This window comes from Convolutriloba macropyga, chromosome 3, assembly GCF_964194025.1.
Source record: "Convolutriloba macropyga chromosome 3, txConMacr16.3, whole genome shotgun sequence".
Classification (NCBI taxonomy): domain Eukaryota; kingdom Metazoa; phylum Xenacoelomorpha; order Acoela; family Convolutidae; genus Convolutriloba; species Convolutriloba macropyga.
This window is the reverse complement of record NC_134470.1, coordinates 32,965,724-32,982,814: the sequence shown is the minus strand read 5'-3', so window position 1 is coordinate 32,982,814 and position 17,091 is coordinate 32,965,724. Positions and strand designations below refer to the sequence as shown.

The 17,091-nt window shown below is 33.4% G+C and overlaps 1 protein-coding gene across 1 annotated transcript in view; it reads left to right on the top strand.

The window, feature by feature from the left end:
- The window catches only part of LOC142337017 (uncharacterized), a 40,158-nt gene that overhangs the window by 17,793 nt on the left and 5,274 nt on the right, over positions 1–17,091 (top strand). Inside the window, exons 4-6 of the mRNA XM_075386049.1 lie at positions 5,243–5,392; positions 7,556–7,711; positions 11,591–11,767. Of these exons, the coding sequence (XP_075242164.1) occupies positions 5,243–5,392; positions 7,556–7,711; positions 11,591–11,767 (483 nt within the window). The remainder of the gene's footprint in view (positions 1–5,242; positions 5,393–7,555; positions 7,712–11,590; positions 11,768–17,091) is intronic.

Here is a 17,091-nt window from a genome sequence, read left to right as displayed (position 1 = left end):
ACTGGAGGTGGGGCACAAACGGAAAAGATCCATTGCTTTTTTGAAAAAAGGAAACAATGACTTCCAAAATTACAAACACTGCAATTGGGATCTTTCCCAGTACAGTCTCCTCACGAAAACATATCCCATTTTATGGTAATTGCCATTATTGTGGTGGTATTTATATTACCACTTAGTTGGGCGCGTTTAACGGAAAAGACAATTTTTCAAAATAAATCCGCCTTGACCGAGGAAACATCTTTATTGAAGAAAAGTCTCCAGAGGAAAAATTTCCCAAATAAATATTCGCTAAGATTTAAAAAAATTTAGTGAAAGAATTCCTTTTTCTACTATTGAGCACGAGATTTTTTGTTCAAACATTTTTTTTTTCAAAAATTGGGGAAAATGTTTTTGAGTAAAGCTACTTTCATCTTTCAAAATTACCCTTTTCGCAATGATATCGGCATAAATGAAAGGTCTCTATTGAATCTCCGAGAGTTTAATTCTGATTCACATTAAAAATGTCAAATTTTTGGAAAAGTAGCGCATGTGACAAAGGTAAAGGAATAGATAGAAGAAAAATTTCTGATCAGGGAATTGCACAATTGAACATTTAAGAATTTTTTTGAACATTTAAGGCTTTAAATTAGAACTTAACTAATTCTGGTTTCCAGGACGAATTTAACTAGCGTAACGTACAATTTTTCATACTGTAAACCTCAAAACGCGCTATACACCTGTACAGTAATCAGCAAACGTTTTTCTCATTACAAAAAAAGTACTTTTCATTTCGATAAGAAAATGGAATAATATCCTTTTTCCAAGAAAAAAAGATAAAGGAGGGCAAAATGTGAAAGAACATGAGATTCCCATGATGTGACAAAACTATCAAAACTGAAACTATAATAATAGAAACTTTAATATTCAATTTTAAAGGACGCAGAGGATTTTTCAACGAAATACTTTTTTTCTGACCTTGACTAAACTAAACTATTTTTCGTCTAGCACATGAAGAGTTTGAAATAAATGAAAAACTCAATTATTCCTGGACGACAAAAATTGAGAAATGTAGTTGCATATTTTTCGCGAAAGTCAGGTTTTTGTATGCTTTCCGTATTAAAATTTGTTTACTTTGAAATATACTCAAAAAATGATGCTATTGATAAAATACCAAACTGATTTGGGGTCCTCGGTGTTTTAAACATACGTTTTTTCTCTAGATTTTACAGTGTTTTTTTTAAACAAGAACCCCAAAGATATCACCGACTGACGAATTGTTACACAAATTCGTTATTTTCTTTCCAAGTCAACCAAACCTACCCTGTTTGATGAGCTTCTAATTTATTATCTGAAAACCATTGTTGATTCTCGGCAAATTTCTTTAGATAAACCAAAGTTTAATTTGATTTGCTAAAAAGTTGAAGTACAGAAAAATATATCTTCTAAATTAAACAAAGGCAGACAATGGAGCAATATTCAATAATCAAAACATAATATATTTGATGATAATTTTGTAGTGAATAACTGTTGAAGGCTGTTACCTCTTAGCAAATATTAGACTAAAAAATAGTTTTGTTTTCAAAATGAATATGTGCACTAAACAAAGAAAAATGAAAAACTTATCAGCGTTTATGAGGTTAAAGAATTCTAAAGAATGAAAAATTTTATTTAAAAAAACTGATATTTTATTTTGGGAAGAGTTACCATAGTTCACTCTATCGTTTCTTCAGGAAAAAAAATTCCATTTTAATGTTGTCATTTAAGTTCAGATTGAGAATCATAAACATCAAATACATTTTACTGCGAATGCTGCCGAGGCAAACTGAACCAACAAAGTTTAAAAAAATTTGAAGGATTTTCTTTACAGTTACTGTTACGTTTTCTCCAAAAAAAACGACTTTCAATTGCCCAATACACGCTAAAACTCTCTAGTGTGAAACCGCACGATTTTTTCTCGTGTGATAAAAAAACAAGCAGTTTTTCGCGTGAAAAAGCGTTTCGTGTGATTTCACATGAAAATTTCCACGTGTGATGAAAAATTGCGTGTTTTTTTGTGTGATTGAGTGTATCGAGGAGAACTTTTTAGACGAATACTCTCTGGTAAACTGTTTTCATAGTTGTATTAAAAAGTCATGAAATGAACACGAAAATGAGAATCTTCATGACCGCTTACTCTGGTTTAAGTGTTGAAACCCAGACAAAAATCAGCCTAAATTAGACATGACCGGTTTTCTGAGCTTTGAATATTTTGTATTAGGCATGGAAACTTTACCGTCGAAACTAGATTAGGTTTAACCGGTCTCAAAAACAGTTGAATGGGAACACCAAAGAAAAATGAGCAAAAGAAACCTTAATTAAGAACCTTATTCTGATAGAACCTTACTTAACGAATTGGGTAAAAATGGCCGCCAATAATTTTGTTATCAAACTTGTTTTGAACGCTCATTTTGAGTGTCTGCAAGATGTGCTTCGTAAATGATTTATTTTTTAAGCAATTTGAGAGTTTCATCAGATGAATTTTTGTTTGTTTTCATATAGTTTTTGTGTTATATCAAATGAGTTCTCATGTGATTAGCAGATGCATTTCGTGTGAGGTCACATGAGAAATCACAAGAAATTCCATTTAAATCACACCGAAAATCGTGATACCCAACCCGCGAAATTCATGTAAATTCAAATGAAAAATCAAGTAACAGTTAGATTGATCGCGTGTCACTTTTCCCCCGAAAAATCGTGTGCCGATACACGATTTGTCATGTGATCTTACACATTTGAGTTTAGCACTGTCGGAAACTTTTCAAGAAGTTTTTCATTATCTGCAACATTTTTCAGAAGAACAGTTTGCGGATTCATCTAATGAGTAAAAGAAATGCTGGTAAAATGGCAGTCTGCGTTATTTTTTTCGCTTGAACTTTTCCAAAAGTGTACCGCGGACAAACCAATCTGCGGCTTCTTCTCGGTTTATCAATACATATTTTGTATCTATTCACAGGAAATATTGTTCCACTAAGAAAGACAGCAAAAAAGTAGAGCTGGCGTTGAAGTAAGAGCTCCTAAAATAGGCAACTTATATGAGGCCAGAAGAGCTGATAAAATGAGGAGAAAGAGTTTGATAAATGAAAAGGCTTGTGTCATAAGTCAATAAAGCAATTTAATGTTAAATGAAGATGCACTTACATATAGTTTATAGGGGAAACTATACTCATGCAAAAAATAGCTAAGGGCAATTGGGCCATTAAAAGAGCATAAATTGGCGTTTGAAATGAGGGTTTTTGCGAACGATGACAGATTATTACCACATATGGCAGCAATGAACAATCATACATAATTTAGTGTCAAAAAAATCTAAACATCCCTACGCGCTTAAAAAAACAGTAAATGGAACTGTTCTACGAAACAGAAGCATAATTCAGCGGGATTTTTTGCGGGATTTTTGTGAGAAATTTATCGAAATTATGTAGGGAATGTGCTGAAAGTGCTGAATTCCGGATTATTGGAAGTGCTGAAATTATGTAATTATGTAATTGTTTTAAAAAAATGCTTTTGCCAAACGTTTGTTGTCTTTTTAATTCATCTCCTAGTTGTTTTTTTACAAAGCTTGCGTTTGCTGTCTAAACTCTCATTGCGTAAAGTTATCTTCTTTCGGAGTTGACATTGTCGGAAACAGTACCTTCAAAAACCTATGTTGAAATCAAGTAAAATTCTTTCGAGAGCGTCTTGGTTTATGCTATGTTCATTATCGTAGGCTTTCTTTCAAGTAGCTAGTTTTTTATTCATTTTGTACAATTCTTCGAATTATAGCTCAGGACTGCTACTGATATCAGTAGCAGTCCTGAGCTATAATTCGAAGAATTGTACAAAATGAATAAAAAACTAGCTACTTGAAAGAAAGCCTACGATAATGAACATAGCATAAACCAAGACGCTCTCGAAAGAATTTTACTTGATTTCAACATAGGTTTTTGAAGGTACTGTTTCCGACAATGTCAACTCCGAAAGAAGATAACTTTACGCAATGAGAGTTTAGACAGCAAACGCAAGCTTTGTAAAAAAACAACTAGGAGATGAATTAAAAAGACAACAAACGTTTGGCAAAAGCATTTTTTTAAAACAATTACATAATTACATAATTTCAGCACTTCCAATAATCCGGAATTCAGCACTTTCAGCACATTCCCTACATTATTTCGATAAATTTCTTACAAAAATCCCGCAAAAAATTTACGACATTCCTTACATAAATTCATCTCTTAAAAATTTCAGAACAGTTCCTACATAATTTCGGCAACACAGAAAATGAGAAAGAGAGATTTTCAGCGTTTTCAGCAAATTGTTTACATGAATGTCTTAACAAAAATTCATATATTTTCAACACTTTCCTTATATAAAATTAACACTTCAGAATGTCAGCTCAATTTTTACATATTTTCAGCACTTAATGAAAAAACAGAATTTCAGTGCTTTCGACAAAATTTTTTCATAAAATTTTACTTATTTTTTTGCTGACTATTGCATATTGTGGTAAGCATGTAAGTTATAAGCAATATAACGTACATGAGCTTCAAATCAATCGAAAAGCCTCTAATCAATCTGAAGAGACTCTAATCAATGGAATCCCTGGCAGGTAGTTACACTTAAGCCACCAGTTTTCATGCAATCAAGTAATGTGGCAATATACTCTAGCCGCGATAACTGCTTTATCTTAAGAGTTTTCAAAATTCTTGAGCTTTTTGGCAGTTTTCTAACTGTTTCTTTTTAATTTTAACAGCTATAATGCGATGCTGCGTTTTCTTGCTCCGCTGCAGTTTCTGGATGTCCAGAAGCAGAAATATAATTTGAATAAAAATTCGAATTTGACAGGAGAGGAACTTATTGAAAAGCGTTTGCTCGACCCATGAAAAGACAATGCACGACAGGCGCAGACAGATGCTGAGAGAAGAACTTTTTCATTCGGAAAAGCCCCACCAAATAAGTTGACAAGTGCTTTTTAAGTTGACAATTGCTAACAGTACACAAGATATGTGTTGCAATTTCAGTACAATATGAGGATTATTATGTAAGGTTCATCCGCTGAAAAATGTTTGTCCTCATCAAAAATCTCCACCCGGGCATGCAAGTCTTCACAGCTTGCAAAACTGCGGCTCAATGGAGCTTCAAAAACTTCAAGATAAATTAAATAAATATGTAATAAATAAATTAAATAAATAAAGATTGTCACGAATTGTGGCTAGTGTCCTGACATATGCGTATAATGATATTTTAGATCCCGCTCCACCATACGCTGTCGTAGCAGATTTGGCTAATGAGACAACAGTAAGGGTAAATCACACACGACTACCTGGTCTGGGAGTTACATTTTATACAATTGGACTTGTTGAAGAAGGCCATCTGCGAGAAATAGCCACAGTTCAAGGTTTTACAAATTTCAGTGAAACAAATCTTCTTTACATTAGCGTTTATCTTTTTCAAACGCATGTCTAAGCCCCTAAATGCTCGAACTTCAACCTCAAGCTGAGATTCAAGACCGAGTTATATACGATAAGCAACACGTAATCAGATGTCTGGTTTCGGAATTATGCTATTTCATGGAATGTTTTGTGATTTGCTATGAATGATATATTTTTGTTATTGACGGTCCAGCAAAAAACTAGAAAAAAACGACCATCTACGTTTTTTAAATCTCAAACTTGTAAATATGAAAAACCAAGAGATTAAAGTTACATGTTGTAATATATTATAAATCAAAAATTAAAAAGCCTTTTCTCTGAATAATAAATAATAACTAAGGTTCGGTTACCCGTTTTTGTGACTTGTTTGAGAAAAATAAATTTTTTAAGCCTGCGTTTTTCTGTCCACTGGAAATCGTTCGTGAATTTTCTGCATCTATTTTATCTTGCTCTTGTAGTTTTTCTTTGATTTTTCGCTTCTTACATTTCTAGAAACCTTAATGCATTTACAAGCAAAAATTTTATAAATGAAATTGAACTCCATTTTGATTCACAATTGGAAATCACAGATTTTCGGTAATCATATATGTTTGTTTGTTGGATAATATTTTAAAAAAATTCTGTTTAATGGAGTTTTTTCTGTATGAAGTTCTGCAGGGAGAATTTTTTTTCGAAAAGTCGACTTTGAGAACTCTCATTTTTGATTCGAAAACAACAAACTTTCATGTCCCATCCAATATTCTTTTTTTTTCTTTCAATTGAGTATGAGGGCAAAATCTGAAAAAAATGTAGAACTAAATTTTAAATGCAACAAAAGCAGTTATCAAAATCTTATTTATGCTCATAAAGGTATTTGATGGCAGAGAAAATCATTTTTTCTAACGCCCTTCTATTGATAGCAATATTAAGCTAGTTTTGCTTTGCCAACCATTTATCAAGAATAACACCTAAATATCTGCATTCATCACTTGGTATCAGTTAGTGACCTTTGAACTCAATACAATTGACAGTGGGTAACATAGTGTACTTAAAAAGCGTTAGATCTGTTTTTTCTTCATTTAGAGTTAGCCTGTTTTCAAAAGATGTTGACTTCTGATCAGTATTTTTTCAGCCCTTACTTTTTAATACTGTTCAAATTTTCGTGATACAAAATTGCTGTACCATCTGCGAATTGTAGGACATTGGCGTTCTTCGCTATTGCTTCACTGAATCTTTCGCATTTAGTATGAATTCCAGTGGTCCTAGAACAGCACCTTGTGGAACACATGATTTATTAACCTTCAGTCTGATTGAATTATTCCATTTTGTATACCAGATTATTGTATCCCTTGGGTCTGTGTGTGTGTGTGTGTGTGTGTGTGTCTCTCTCTCTCTCTCTCTCTCTCTCTCTCTCTGTGTGTGTGTGTGTGTGTGTGTGTGTGTGTGTGTGTGTGTGGTCCAGGGTGTGTGTTTGTTTGTGTGTATGTGTGTGTGTGTGTGTGTGTGTGTGTGTGTGTGTGAGTGTTCAAAAGCTATGTAGGTTTAAATGCATAAAACTGTTTATATATCTATCGCAAACAAATAAAAAAACAGGCATGATTTACTCGTGTAATTTGTCGTATAGAATCCCAATGACAATTATATGATATCAAAAACAGCCAAGTTTTGGCTCCTTTAGGGAAACCGCGAGACATTGTCATATGGGTTTCTCAGGAACAGCGCAAAACTGTGTGTAGCAGGGCTTGGAATGGATAATTTTCTGCCTTTTCCGAAACCTCATGACGTCGTAGGAATCGGCATTTTTGCGTTTTTTATCATTCTCATATGAAAACACCTACACCGAGGTCAAACTTGCCCTCGCTTTAGATTAGCCATACCCTTTCATAGTAATGCAACAAAATCATATTTTGAAACATTTGTCTATAAAAAAGCCGCTAACTATTTCTAACTATCAAATCAACTTTCAAAAAACACCCCGTTCAAAATTAAATTGAATCAATTTCTTTATTGGCATATACACACCGCGATAAAGCGCCCCTTTGTTGATCTATTAAGCTACATATCTATCTTTTTTTCCTGGGAAGTCAACTCAACTCAATTTTGAAACGTTGTTGGCTGTGATGGTTTAGCCTGGTAAAGTTCTTCTTTAGACGAAGAGTTGCTCAAATGGACAAATACGATTCCCGATCTGCCTTTGTTCACCAGTTACACCTTTTATGTCCATCAGATCCACATCTGCTACCACAACGGCCAAGATTTCACGATTCAGCGAAGTGAAGATGCATTCTCCAATACTATCAGAACAGGTGATATAGTCAATTATACATTGTTTTCTTATTCTCAACGCAATACGGGCGCCCCGGTCGCGGAAAAAGCGGAAAAATATGTAAGATAAGCGGTGAAAAGTTGTTTTTTTTTCACCGCAAATTTCGCACATAATTTTGCGGTGAAATTAAGTAATTTCAACGCTAGAGTAAGCGGCGAACTTTACAAAAATTCACCACCTTGCACCTCTAAATACAAATAATCACCCTGAAACGGATTCGAACCTCTGCCCTCCTGCATGTTAGCCACTTCTTCTTCCACGGCGCCTTCTCTCACTAAATTCTAGCATATTTGTTTTGAATTTAAATCAAATTCATCTCCTTTCTGTAAAACATGCGCGTTGAATTTTTGGAAGATCAGCGGTGAAATTGTGAATTTTAGCGGTGAAATGTTGTGATTTTTTACTCTAGTTTATTCACCGCTTACTCTAGTGGTGAAATAACATAAATTCACCGCTTAAAAAAGTTTCAAAAAGATGTATGACTATTCGTGGGTAAATTTTCCCTACGTCTTTTAATAAATGTATCTTTTTTTGTTAGACAAAAAACATTGCGAAGCGTTTTCTAATCTGTGAAATTATGTTATTTTACGACCAAGTTAAGCTGTGAATATATGTAATTTCTCAGCATTCACTGCAGATCTCACACAATTTACCACTTTTTCTAAGCTTGAATTTATATAATTTCACCACTAAGTTACGCGATGAATTTAAGTAGAATCACCGCACTCACAGCATATCTCGCCTAATTTGGGCACTGTTTTTGAAAGCGGTGAATTTATGTAATTTCACCGCTACCAGGCGATAGAGTTTTTTTTTCACCGCATTCACCGCCTAATTTATTTACTTTCAACGCATTCCCTGCGTATCTTACAAAATTTTATATATTCATCGCTTATCTTACATAATTTTGCGTTGAATGGCGATGACACCTCGACCCGGGCAGGATTTTAAATGTATCTGATCAAAAGAAATTGTCGGAACAAAAAAGTCGGGGGAGCATAAAGTTCCCGTTTTTTTTTCCAAAAGGCGGAAACAAAATTACAAAGCATAAATCAAACAAGAATTTTGAAACGTTAACGCCCTATTTCGACTAGGTCAGGTAAATTTTCTTTTCCATGAGAGGTTTTCACTTAACGTATTGCTTGTGATCGCGGGCGAAACTTGTTTGTATTATGTGTGAGTATAAATAGATAAAATATAGAATTCCGGCATAGTCCTTTAACTTTTCTCATCTGAAGCTGCCTGTGCAAAAACTGCCTCTTAAGCGTGAAAATTTCTTTGCTCGATAATTTGTTATAAAAACTCAAATTGCATGAACCTTTTTGTCCCAACCTTGTTATTTGAGTCCCAAACAGCGTTGCTAAGGAGGGCCTTCGTTTGTTACTCTGTCAATAAGGGCTTCTGGATTTTCGAACAAGGTTCAACAACATTTCAAACTTCCCTGACTCTTTGTCTAATTTAATAGAAACTATGTATTCAAATTAAGGTACATTGGCAAAGAAATGGCATAAATTAAGAAAGGCAAAAAACAACCACTTTGAAGAGAAAACAACGAAAAAATTGAAAACGTGTACATGTACTTAAGGTAAAACCTTAAGTAATTACCTCGAAGTATGCCTATAACAAAAATATCTCATATTTATAAACAATGAGTTCAAAAAATCACCAAATAATCAGAACAAACAATTTCAACCAAAAATAACTCATTTGCTACAAAATTCGAAAGGAGATTGGAAAAAATGCAAAAAAAGCGTCCTAAAAGACAAGATGGCAAATATAGGTCACAACAGGATCAATGAAACTTTGTTAATTTCAGATGAAAAAATTAGTTCAAACGCACTAAAATTAACTTAAATGAATGAGACTAATATCATTGACCGAAAAGAATCAGAGTTAAAATCAAAATGACCGCTTTCAAAAACCGCATATGATCAAATATTTTGTGCTCCTGGCGCACAATCCCTTAACCTCTAATTTTCGCGCCTTCGCTCAGAACTATGCCTTAACAAAAAGCCATTTTAAATTTTCTGCGAGTTTGATTTTAGTTGAGCAGATTGGCCCAAAAATTTCTGTTTACGTGCTGCATTTGACCTCCTCTAGAACAGGTCATCTGAAAATAGAAGTCCTTTATTTAAAAATAGATCACCATTACTCCGATTTAAGTCGTAAAAACATAAATTTTATGATACAACTTGTCATCATGCCTAATAAAACTAAAAAACTGATTAGAAACTTCCCGCAGTTAAAAAGAAACAGTTGAAAAGGTTTAACATAATTAACGTATTCAGGTTTAGCTTATTCAAGTGAGTCATCCGATCGGGAACTTTAACACCACTTCTTTAATAACAAAAAAATTAGTGAGTAAAAGAGATTTCTGCTAAAACTAGTTGCTGTAAAAGTTACAGAAAATGAATAGCTATGAGGCAGAAGAAAAAAAGAGTAGTAGCAAAAAATAATAGGAAATAATAGACCGTGTATAAAAAAGAAATGCTTCAACAGTTTCAGGTCACATTTAAGAATTATATAGTGCACCAAATTTCGCAAACAAAAATTTCGCAAACCATTTAAAAATTGCGTAGCGTTTTACGCACGAACAATAATTGGCCATTCTATTTCTTATTGACTTTATCACTCAACGGAAAGTCTCAGAATAAAAAAAGCCAATAATTTACAGAAAAAATTTCCTTTCCTTCTTAATGAGCCTCAATGAATCAAATCAAGATACAGAAGTTATTTGATAAACAATTATAAGAGTGTTTTTCTGTTGTTCAAAACTGGGAGATCGGACTAATTGAACAATGAAAACTTGCAAAATGATAGTTAGTTTTGAATAAACCTGATCAAACGACAATACCAGACAAAGTGTGCTATCAAATGATAAAACCAAAGACAATTTTTTACAAACAGTCATTAGTTGTATTGAATTCCAAATGAAATTGAACAATCAAATGAAAAAATCTGAATGTTCACAGACGCCGCTGAAATCATCTCGTTGCCTAATCAGAAGATTTAATTAAAGAAAAAGAGTCCAAATTTAACCAACTCAGCAATATTTTAGCCAAAATGGCCTGCAGGAGGGAAGATTGTTGATTTATCCCATGATTTTGATCAAGAACATTATTCTTGTTTGTGAATTTTTCTTCCACAGACGACTAAAAACCATATGGTTTCATTAAAAAAACTCAATTTTCACCTGAAACAGATGAAATTTTTTCGAAAGAAGGGGGCAAATCTTGTTCAAAAATTAAGAAAAATAACCATAATATTCGCAAAATTGTCCTTTTTTAGAGTACCTACAGTTCTTAAGAAATTAATGAAGTGTTGAATAATTGCTGAAGTGTTGGCTCTGGGATAGCATCGATAATAAATAACCATTAATGGTCCGAGATGCCCTCAAAAAGTTCAGAAAAGGCTGAAAGAAAAAAAACGAGCTATCAAAAAGTTCCCGATTTTTCCAAGTATTTAAAAAAGAAGGAACAAAATTAGAAATTATATATCAAACTAGAAAATTGATATACAATTTAAAAAGTAGGAACAAAATGGGAACCGAATTTAAAAAATAGGAACAAAAATACAAATTGTACATCAAGCTTGGAAATTGAGACGTTATCAACTAGGTCAGGTAAAGTTGTTTTTCATGAGAAGTTTTCGCTAAATTTATTGCTTGTGATCGCGGGCGAAACTTGCATGTAACATATCTGAGTATAAATAGATAAAATATAGCAATCCGGCATAGTCCTTTAACTTTCCTCATCTGAAGCTGCATGTGAAAAGACTGCCTCTTAAGCATGAAAATTTCTTTGCTCGATAACTAGTTAAAAAACACATCAACTCTTTTGTCACACTCTTGTTGTTTCAGCCCCAAACGACGTCGGCCTTGCTATGGAAGACAGGGGGCCTTCGTTCGTCACTCTCTCGATAAGGGCTCAGGATTTTGGTTTGGATCTGGACTATATTATGCGGAGAGATGGAGATATTATGCAGAAATTTATGCATCCTGAGTATTTCGGAGAACCACAACAGTGGAATGACACAGGTGAAAAATTTTTCAATTATTTCCGAACCCAAATTAGAGCCTTAGTCACAATTTCATAATCATAGTAATTGATCCTTCAATGATATTCACAAAATCATATGATCGTAGTGTGATTACCTGGTGTCTTTCGAAAGGCATCACTGATGTGATTCTCTGGATGCGTCACTCTAAGAGGCATCACCTTAAGATGCGCCAAAAAAGACCTGAAGTTCAATATTTTTCCATAGTTTGGATCTAAATAAAAGAGAAACTATTTATATGTGTAAAATTTTGATAATGCCTTGAGCCAGACTATGCCTATGAAGGCTTGTTAAGAAGCAGAGTTTGCAGAAATAATTTCTAAACAGAATGGAGTTTTTGCGTATGAAATCTGCAGCACCAGTCAACCTTTTATGAACCATATATGATCTATAAGTGTCTAAAAGTATTTTTTGCAACTCCTTCCGATAATGTAGATTATTCATTTTTTTTCTGATTTCAAAACGTGTGTATAATTCCTATATGACCACCATAATTTTCAAAAAAAATTGAAATTGAATCGAAACTGGACTGAAAATCGCGTAATAATTGTACATTTTAATTATACATCAATTTAAAAATGGAAGAGTTCCTCAAAAAACAGTAACTTCCGAGGTCAAATATCTCTTGTTGTTATTGGGAGGACTTACCGTTTTTTTCGGCTGTACCTCTTGTTTCTGAGCAAACTTTGTACACTCTTGAAAAGGCTATTTTTATATCATACCAAAAATCTTCGAAGCTCTAGTATATGCTAAAATCAGAACTTCCAGACCGTGAAGACTCTGGATGGGGGCAGTGATAGGACTTTCCAGATTGTAGATAGTATTGCCGACTCTGTGGATGGGTTGCGGTTTAACCAACGTGCGCGACCTTATTTTGTCTGAGAAGAGCTGACTTGGATTGCGCACCTCATCCTAGGTAGCTCCATATCAGGAAATTCTGTAGTTCCTCCAATTAATTACTGGGAGAACAATAAGTCGCTGTGAATAACTTTATTTTCCCTGCTTTTGGGTTTGGCAGAGCCAGGCGTTGAATTAAGAAATGTGTTGGTAAATTTGTCTCAGTTTTCGATAAACTAAAAACTTTATCTCGTGCTCAGCAAGTTGTTTGCATGTTGGCACTCTGGGTCACCCTTCAAAAGTTTTAAAATCTCCTGAGTTTTCTGTGCCATTATTTGCCTTGAGAAGAACAGTTGTTGAATGTCCTGATCTGACTTTTATTGTTCATGTCGCCAGTATAAAGGTGGTTAAGATCTTTATACCGAAATTACTGTTTATACCAAAAAATATAGTTTCAGCTAATTTTGGCCTATTTTATGAAGAGATTAAAATAATATCTTTAAAAATCCCATGAACACTTAAACCTATTTTTTTATTTATGGACGAACAACGTACTTTAAATGTTTACTTATCTTGCCTTATCAGTTCGCTCAATTTTAATCAGTACTAGTTCAAAAAATTTCTCTTGCCAGTCATTTTAACAGCCGCAAAGCAATTGCTGAGGCTGTTGTTGGCCTTCTCTTAGTTTTTACAATTCAAAGAGTTTGAATTGTATTGGGGGCTGTTTCATTTTAAGATCTGTTCACACAACTTCATGATCTTTAAAGAGAAAAAGGTGTTTGAACAAAAATTTGCTTTTTCGCTGATGGTTTTTTGTTCACTTGCGCGTCCAATTTTTTATCTAAATGTTTTTCCTATTCCAACCATTTGCTATTCTAGGTCTAGTGTTTTAGTTTTTGTTAATTTAGTCAAGGATAAGTCTTTGAATTGTTTGTCAGGACTTGTCCTGTCATGTTTTTTTAATTTCGTATACAAGAATTTTGTTATGAGCATATGAAGTCACAAATCAGATTTTTGTTCATTCGCTCATGCAATTTCAACTGAAATGCGTGGGTGACGTCATCTTTCACTCTTAATTGCGAGCGTTTTCTTTGTTCATTCGCGTTACTTCTGGTCACAGGTGAATTACCCAACACCTGCCAAAAATGACCTCCTCGCTCTTATGCTGACTTTTTGCTTTAATTCAAAGAGATGAGACCAAGTGAGTTCTTCAATTGAAGGGTATTTGAGGGCAGCTAATAGAAGCATCAATAAGTTAAACGTATTATTGCTCATAGTATTAATAACAGCAGGACAAGTCCTGAAAAACAAGCCAAAGAATTGAATGACAAACTGAAAACTGATGTATTTTAATAGCAGATCTATTGAAAAATGCCAGCCAGAAAGAAATGGACTGAAATGATGAGAAACTACAATATTCAAACAAACTAAGAAAAAATTATCATTGCTAAAACTCTTAAAGTTTTCAGCCTGAAAACCAAAATTTATCCTTGCAATTATACCCGTTAAACCACGAATAAACCTTGAAAGGCGTCTTGAGACCACCAAATATTCAGCATAAAGTTTTGGAATAAAGATATGATATATGACAAACGTCAAAAAAATGAAAATTTTCAAAAAAATTATTTTGCCAGTTTTTCTTATTAGCCGCAAAGCAATAATTGAGGCTATTATTGTTCTTGTCTTGGTTTTTCACATTTTAAAGCGTTTGAATTGTGTTGGTGGGCTGTTTCTTTTTTAGATCTGTTCCCATATTTTCATGATGTTCAAAGCCAAATTGGAGTGATGATTTTGGTCACTCCGAAACAGGAAGTGGAGGGGAAAAGCAAGTGGTTTTGCGGCGTGAACATACATTTTTCGCTCTAATATTAAAGTAGAGTGAGAAAACGGTGTTTGAACAAAAACTTGCCTTCTCGCTAGTGGTTTTTGTTCATGTGCGGCGTTTTGACTGATTTTTACCGTATTTTCAATTTTTTTGGATCCATTTTTTTTTCTAAATACAAAAATTTAAATGAAAAACCGAAAACTGATGTGTCTGACTAGAAGATCAATTGAACAATGCCAGTCAGAAAGAGATAGCCTAAAAACTACAATATTCAAAAAAACTAAACAAAAAATTGTCACTGGTAAATCTCTTAAAATTTTCACCCTGTAGACCAAATTTGATCCGCGCAATTATGCCAATTATCCCACGCACAAAGCTCGAAAAGGGTCAAGTGGCCACTAAGGATTGGCATAAATATTCAGAATAAAGATATGACATATGACAAATGTTAAAAAAACGAAAATTTCAAACTTTTCTAACAATTTCCTTACTTCGCAATATTAATAGGTCCAAAACCCAATATTTGTCTCTCAAATCTGTCTGCAAGGTCTAAATCAGTTTCATTGGCCCGTAAAGATTGAAAAACTCAGAAGCGGAAAAACAATCTTCAAAGAATTTGAAAACAGCTGCAAATTTTAATGCAATGACTTAAAATTTCGTGATATTATTGTCTTCAGAATCTTCCAATATTACCAGGAACTGTTCAATAACCTAATTTTAAGCTTAAAACTTAAAAAACTTTACAGGCACAAAAAGATCAATAAATTTGGAACATGATAAAAATTTTCAAAAAAAAAAATTAAAAGCAATTTTAAGTTTTATCAAAAGTTCCAATAAGTTTGTATTATTGAAAACCATCCTAATCTGCCTAGTAAACCATATGAACATCTAGACAATATTTCATTGCCCTTGAAGATCAATAAAACTATAAAACTATATAGTCCTGAAAAGCTGCTAAAAATTTGAAAAAAAAACAGTTAAAAACTTTATTGAAATATTGCAGAAAATCGTGATACTAATATCCTCAGGACCAATTAAACGTCTGCAGAAATTTTGAAGCCCACAGGCCAATAAAAATCGATAAACTCGGAACATGAGAAGAATTTTCGGATGATTTGAAAAAAGATCCAAACTTTATAACACACTTCAACACTCTAAGCACTCGAAGTTATACGGGAAAACTAAGCGCCTCTAACGAATCTTGGTTGCCGCTGATCTTTACCCCTTTATCCTGTTTTGAAAGCTGAAAAGCTGAAATTCATGGAAAAAGGTGTGAAAACATTTTACAAGAAAAACTGAGCACCAATACAATCCGATTTTTGGATTGTAATATGTAATATAACATCTCATCATTTAATTTAAAATTTTTTTTTGGTTTGTGTTTTATACTATCTTTTTGACATCGCAGATTTACGAAGCTATTGGTTTTTTTCTGGCAATCCGCGAGCTATTTTTGTAGTTTTCTATGTAGATATGTTAAAAATTAATTCTCAGTTTTGACAAGGAAAAGGATAAACTTCAGAGTCTATATTTTTTTCATGCCAAAAAGGACATTTTTGACAAATCCTTCAAAACTTGTTTCGAATTTACGTGACTCTTAAATTCTTTTTTTAAAACTCTACTTCTGTTGCTGACACTTGATGAAACGATGATCAACTTCAGCAATCATTTCAGGAAATTCAAACATAACGAACAGATTTACGAAAAAAGCTAAAATTGATTCTCAGTCAACTGCTGCCTAGTCATTATTATTTCTAAATAATGTCGAAAAGTCGCCAAAATTTTGTAAAACGGGTCAAAGTATTGATTGGCGAAAACAACGCAGCAGAACAAGCCCTGATAATCAATCCAAATAAACACAAAAAAAAATAAAAATTTCTCAAACTTATCAACAGAACAAAATGTCATGGTAAAGATGTAAGAGAACCAGAAAAGTTGACATAAAAGAAAAATGTTGCTTGATGCATACAGAGACATACAGAAGCAGGCAGAAACAACAAAGAATTCCAAAAACTTAGAATTAGTAAAAGCAGTTTCTATAAGATACTTCGTGTTAACGTCCTCAAAGTCATTTTTTGTACTTAAAACAACACTCCAGCACCATGCTTAAATGTGTATTGATCAATAAAACTCATAAAACACGACAAGAGAAGAGTTCGAAATAGTTAGATAAAACATTGCTGTTTTGTGTAGTTTTGATACCAAATAGTTCAAACGAAATTTTTGGGGCTAAAAACCTAAGGAACAACTAGCCTACTGACAAGAAAAATGAGGTTGCGCATATAAGAAAAATTAGAATTTAAGGCTACTAAATTGCTTTAAAAATTAGAAAAAATGAAAGACAATTATTATATTGATAAAGTTTTGGAAGATTATGTATTTAAAACCAGTTTTTTGGATATACTCTCCTATTTACGCGCGCGTAAGCTTTATAAGTTCCATCGTCCCCCAGGAGCCAGAAAACTGAAAAATTTGAAAGGCACCTTAAAAAAATTTATTTTGTGTTTAGGTATCACTATCAATACAATGTACTCTGAAAAAACCGCGCATGAAAAAAAGAAAAACTAGCCTGTTTAAGAGTTCCTTAACTGCTAAAGCCAGCTCAGCCACTCTACTAAAGCTCAAGGTCACGGAAGAATATG